This window comes from Morone saxatilis, unplaced genomic scaffold (genome assembly GCF_004916995.1).
Source record: "Morone saxatilis isolate NCDOM2014 unplaced genomic scaffold, NCSU_SB_2.0 Contig20, whole genome shotgun sequence".
Taxonomy (NCBI): Eukaryota; Metazoa; Chordata; class Actinopteri; family Moronidae; genus Morone; species Morone saxatilis.
The window spans coordinates 654748-659909 of NW_023339763.1; the positions used below are offsets into that span (position 1 = coordinate 654748).

General features: G+C 48.8%; 1 protein-coding gene and 1 long non-coding RNA gene across 2 annotated transcripts in view; both read left to right on the forward strand.

The window, feature by feature from the left end:
* Window positions 1–2491, forward strand: part of LOC118331700 (macrophage colony-stimulating factor 1 receptor 2-like) — a 14855-nt gene extending 12364 nt beyond the window's left edge. Inside the window, exons 16-19 of the mRNA XM_035666766.1 lie at window positions 744–932; window positions 1189–1200; window positions 1406–1483; window positions 2381–2491. Of these exons, the coding sequence (XP_035522659.1) occupies window positions 744–932; window positions 1189–1200; window positions 1406–1483; window positions 2381–2491 (390 nt within the window). The remainder of the gene's footprint in view (window positions 1–743; window positions 933–1188; window positions 1201–1405; window positions 1484–2380) is intronic.
* Window positions 2492–5002: 2511 nt separating this feature from the next.
* LOC118331336 overlaps window positions 5003–5162 on the forward strand; it is a 507-nt gene continuing 347 nt past the window's right edge. Inside the window, exon 1 of the long non-coding RNA XR_004796878.1 lies at window positions 5003–5117. This is a non-coding gene — a long non-coding RNA (uncharacterized LOC118331336). The remainder of the gene's footprint in view (window positions 5118–5162) is intronic.

Sequence of the window (5162 nt, forward strand, 5' to 3'; positions counted from 1 at the left end):
GTCACACTTTGGCAACTAAGCCTGTACACACGCTGAACTCACCTGTACACACTTGAAGCTCACCTGTACACACCCTGAACTCAGGCCTGTACACACATGTACACATCTGGAACTCACCTGTACACACTTGAAGAACTCAGCTGTACACACCTCAACTCACCTGTCACCACACTTGCAACTCACGCTCGTGACACATCCGAACTCACCTGCGTACACACCTGAACTCACCTGTACACACTTTGGAACGTGCGTCACCTGTACACACCTCAACTCATACTGTTACACACTTGAACTCACCTGGTACACATCCGACAACTCACCTGCTTAACACCTGGAACTCACCTGTAACACATCTGAACTCACCTGTACACACTCAACTCACCCTGTACGAACACTTGAACTGCACGCTGTACACACTCACAACTCAATTCTAGTACACACTTGAACTCAGCCTGTACCACACCTGCGCTACACTGCGAGCTCACCTGCAGGGACACTGGAACTCACCATGTACCACACCTAGTCTAGGCTTTCGTCTCTTCGGGAGGCGTCACGACCTGGTTCTACCTTTCTGTCTTCTCATAGGGGTTGCTCAGTAGACAGTCTGGTCTGTTTTCGGGGTGACCTCAGATGTTGAGGGTTTGTCCCCTCGCAGGTGGCCTCCAGGGGTCTGGATTCCTGTCCTCCAGGGGATGTAAGAACACACGTTGTGTCTTTCGTGTACTGTGGACCGGTCCCTCTAGGCTATGTTGCGTACCAATGGCCAGAATCTCCACTCACTGTCCCCACCTGTTCTGGTCCACCTGGGTCCGATCCCTCTTAGTGGTATCACCGAGACGTTGGCAGCCGGCGGGAGGAATGTTCCTGGCTGGACTGATCATCGTGGTTGCCAAAGATCTGGTGACTGTCGTTGTTTGGCCCGGAGAGCATCCGTACACGGACGCACAAGCTACAGCGTTCAGGAAATTTGTTTGTATTTACACTCACTTTGTGTCTTTTATTTGACCATTCTGTGTTCTATTTTGACGCTCCTTTGTTTTATTTTGACAAAGCTTGTGTTTTATAAATTTGCGGCGCGTCCTATCGTTTATTTTTCGACTCTGTGTTGTTAGCCCCCCCCCCCCGTCCCTCATTCTTTGACAATTCTGTGTTTTATTCTTTGACATTCTTGTGTTTTTATGTTGACAGGCTCTGTCTTTGGTATTTCCGACGATTCTGGTTGTTTTGATTTTTTTGACGCTCTCTGTTGTTTATTTTTGACGTTTTTGTGTTTATTTTGGACGCTCTGCTGTGTCGTATTGTTGGCGGTCTCAGGCTGTCTTTATTTCGCTGACATGTCTGTGTGTTTATTTTGACATTCTGGTGTGTTTATGTTTTTGACGCTCGTGTGTTTTATTCTTGACAGGGCTCGTGCTTCCTGGCTTTTAAGTGGATGGGCTCCAGAGGGTATCTTCATGCGTGCTACGACGCTCGCAGAGCGAACGTCGGCCATCTTTGGAACAGGGCTAGCAGGATGGCAGCGGTGGCAGCTGACTCCTCAATCTCAAAGTAGAATTATTCGCTGAATTTCTGCGAACCATTTCCAAGGACGTATTGCATTTGTTTAAAACGGTTCCCACACAGTAGCTATGAGTACAGGTGCCGTTGGATGTAGCTGTATTGGGACAATAAACTTAACCTTTACAAAGGCTGCCGAGTAACATAAAAAATATAGTTTTTTGTCCATATTGCTGAAACTTTCACTAGGTATGCGCGTGGGACAGCCTAGTACATGAGACAGATAATCTGTAAAAAACAAACCCAGTTCGTCTGGTTCCCCTCCTAGGTGGCTCCTAATGGCATTGCAAGTGTGATTCGCGCGAAGTGTCGTTGGTGATGTGTTGACGGCGGCGCGGACCAAGATCAACTACTCCGCTCCTCACTTCTTACAAAATACCATTAGGAGCCACTAGGAGGAGCCAAGAGGGAACCCAGATCTTTTTGGCACCATTTGATCTGCTTATGTGTTTCTACTGTCAGCGATATTTCGTGAAGTTTCAGTGGAAGGTATTGGACCAAAGAATAGTTTGTATTAACGTTACGCTACTCGTAGCTTGTAACAAATGAAATACCTTGGAAACTTGTGAGGGGTTTATGAACGTAAACTAAGAAAATGTGGTAGAGGCGAGGCAAACCGTGCCGGCTATCGAATTGAAAAATGAGCACAGTGTGGAACGCATTCCGGGTTCACACAGGCGTTCGTCCGGCGCCCGTATAGCCCATTGTCACACGTATAGATAGGCAGGACACGTTGTGGCGCGCGCGCCCCGAAAACGAGAGGCCGCACGAGGTGGATGATTGAGTGTTTAAACAAAATTAATTGTGTGTTTGGAATGTGCAGCTGCGGGAGTGTGTGGCGCTGTGTGAGGTCGAAAGTGCTCGAAGTGATGTGAGCTGGTGGAGAAAAAAGCTGCGGGGGCCTGTGGTGTACGTCCGGAAACCAGCGAAATGAGTAGTGAGAGAGACAGCGTGTGAACGTGATGGTGCTACACTTTAATCTAAGTCACTAAAGTCGCAGCAAGGATAGCGCGCAGTGGGAAAATTGTTGAGTGAGTCCTCTTTTTTGTGAGAGACTGGTATGCGGATGTCTTGCTGTCAATGTACTTCATTCACGCCACAGGCATTGTTCTTTGTAGGAGAGCCACAACAGCTGTTAGTTTTTGCGTCCCGGGCCTGTGCTGGCTGTAACTCAGGCTTTGCTTGTGGCGCGTGCCAGAACGATACTGTGTGGTGTGTGTTGTGTTTGGGCGTTGGTGGCGCCGAGGTTGTGGTGCCGAGCTGTGGGTCGAACGCGCGGACGTGCCGGCGTCGCGAGCCATGCCGGTGGGCTATTTGTGGTGGTGTGTGGCACGGGCGCGCGGGATAAAACCGGAAAACGCCGGTGTTGTACAGATTTAATTGGTCCAGACTGTTTTTGGGAACACCAGTTTCCTGCCTGTACAGTTAGCAGTGTTTCTTCCCTTTGTCTTTAATTCTTGACAACACTATTCGCGACGCTCTCGTCCTCTGACAGTTGACATACTGTGACTATGCTTGTACTCCCTGCTGTTGTTCCAGCTGCTAATTCCAGAACGGCCTATGCTGCACTAGAAATATGGCTGGATTTTCTTATATGGCTGCAACATGGCGCATTACAGAAAGTGGACGTGGGATTGTTTACACAATTTGGCCTTACTGCTGTAGTCGATGTGGCGGTGCGTGTGAAAGATTCAATGTCGCGCTCTTTATTTGAGTTGAGGTTCGCCGATGCGACTTTGTGTGTGTGTGTGTGTGCCAGACTGAACGTCCATCCGTAACTCACTCGTGGCTTTTTGGGGCTTAACTTCTAAGCGAGAAAAAAAAATTACGGCTCCGCGTGGTCACAAAAAAAGCGTGGCGTGGTGTGTACCGCAGCTTAAACACGTGTAGACTAGAAGGCGGTATATGTTCGTTTTAAAACCCGCCAGGCGCAGATAGAGTGGTGACGCTTTCGCCAAGTTCGAAGCGCGACCGGAAAGATGAAGCGCCTCCCTAAAGAAGCATAACCCCCCCCGCCCCCTTGGTGCTTTATGTTCTGTCATTACTGCCTCCCCTGTGGGACCATCAGAGCGCATGAGGGTTAACATCATTCGCTGTATGGGAAGGAAGACCGAACTAGGAGATTAGACCATTAAACTCATTAGGGCAAACCTGTTTTGAGCCTCATAAGATCCAAGTGAGAAGTCTGGGTAAGATTGCCATGAGGTTGCGAATACAACAGATTTGTTTTTTTTTGGGGAGCTGGTGTAGGAGCCCTAAACTGTAAACAGCAAACTTTAATCCTTTGTGTTGATTTTTCTTTGGGCGGACCTCTATGCAAAATCGGCTAATATATCTTACTGGCTCTGTTTTGATTTGATTTCAAGGGGAATGCTGAAGAAAGCATCTTTTCTTGCCTGATTGGGCGTCTTGTTTGTTGCCTATTTTAGGTCCATATGTGTGAGACGATAGGACGTATTTACGAGATGTTGAGGTCATGGTGTTTACCAGTGAGAACACAGTTTGCTTGGGCCGTGGGCCCGGACGGTGGTGGTCCGAAACGTGGGTGTGTCATGTTGTGAAGACGACAGGGCGCGCGAGCAAATAATGCGAATATCCACATGTGCTTGTGGGTGTGTTGTTCGTGTGAGAAGTCCCGTTAATCGCGCGGTACTGTGTGTTGCTCGCAGCTATTGTCGACGCGCCCGAGGCAGCAGTGGTTCGCCTGCATCGTGCGGCACATCTTCACGATTGGGCGCATTCAAGCGCGGCGATCGCTGTGCTCTTACGAAACTTTTAGCTCGGGACCACCCCACTCTCACACCTCACCACACCACCTCTCCGGATATTGATCTGCTTTAACACCCTCACCCTCCTCCCGTGGGGTTTGTATCATACATACTTGCGCAGTGGGTGCTTTGGTGGTACTTCCAAAACATTCGACTTGGACCCGCGCTCGCCCCTCTCTTCTGGCGGCGAAAACACCCTCCTCTACCCCCCCACACATTTGAAATTCTTCACCATTTTAATTAAAATTGCCACTATACAACCGTTAGACTTTCCCTTTCATTTCAACAGATTTCGTTCCCTTGCATATGTTTGAGCGGAATCTAGCCAGCTGAGGTTTCACCTATTTACATTTCTTGGCCTCCTGTGCCTGCTCCTTTCCCAACTCGCTTGGCCATGGGAAGAGTCTGGAACTTCCGACACTGCAGAGGGGCCCGAGAACCATCCAGTTTGTGGGGGAAGACATAGCAACACTGGGAAAACTCAACACAAGGCAACCTGCAACACACTTCACACCAATGTTGATTGTTAGCCGACGTCTCTAGCTGCTCGGATAGTATCAGTTTTCAGCAAGGGGACAAGCCTTTACGTGAGTGGAGATTGGAATCATTCCCCATTTTGCCCACCAAGGTCAGACCTTCCTTGGCTCTACATTTTGTTCAAAATCGCTCTCCTTCTCACAACCCCCTTGTGTGTGTGTGTGTCTCAGGTTCATTCTTCAGTCGAAGGAGGAAATCAATAATCAGCTGACAGACAAACAGAAAACAGCTGATGAGAAAATTAAAGAACTTGAGGTACAAAAACACTTTACCTGTTGTGTGTGCGCGCTACCTGTCCAG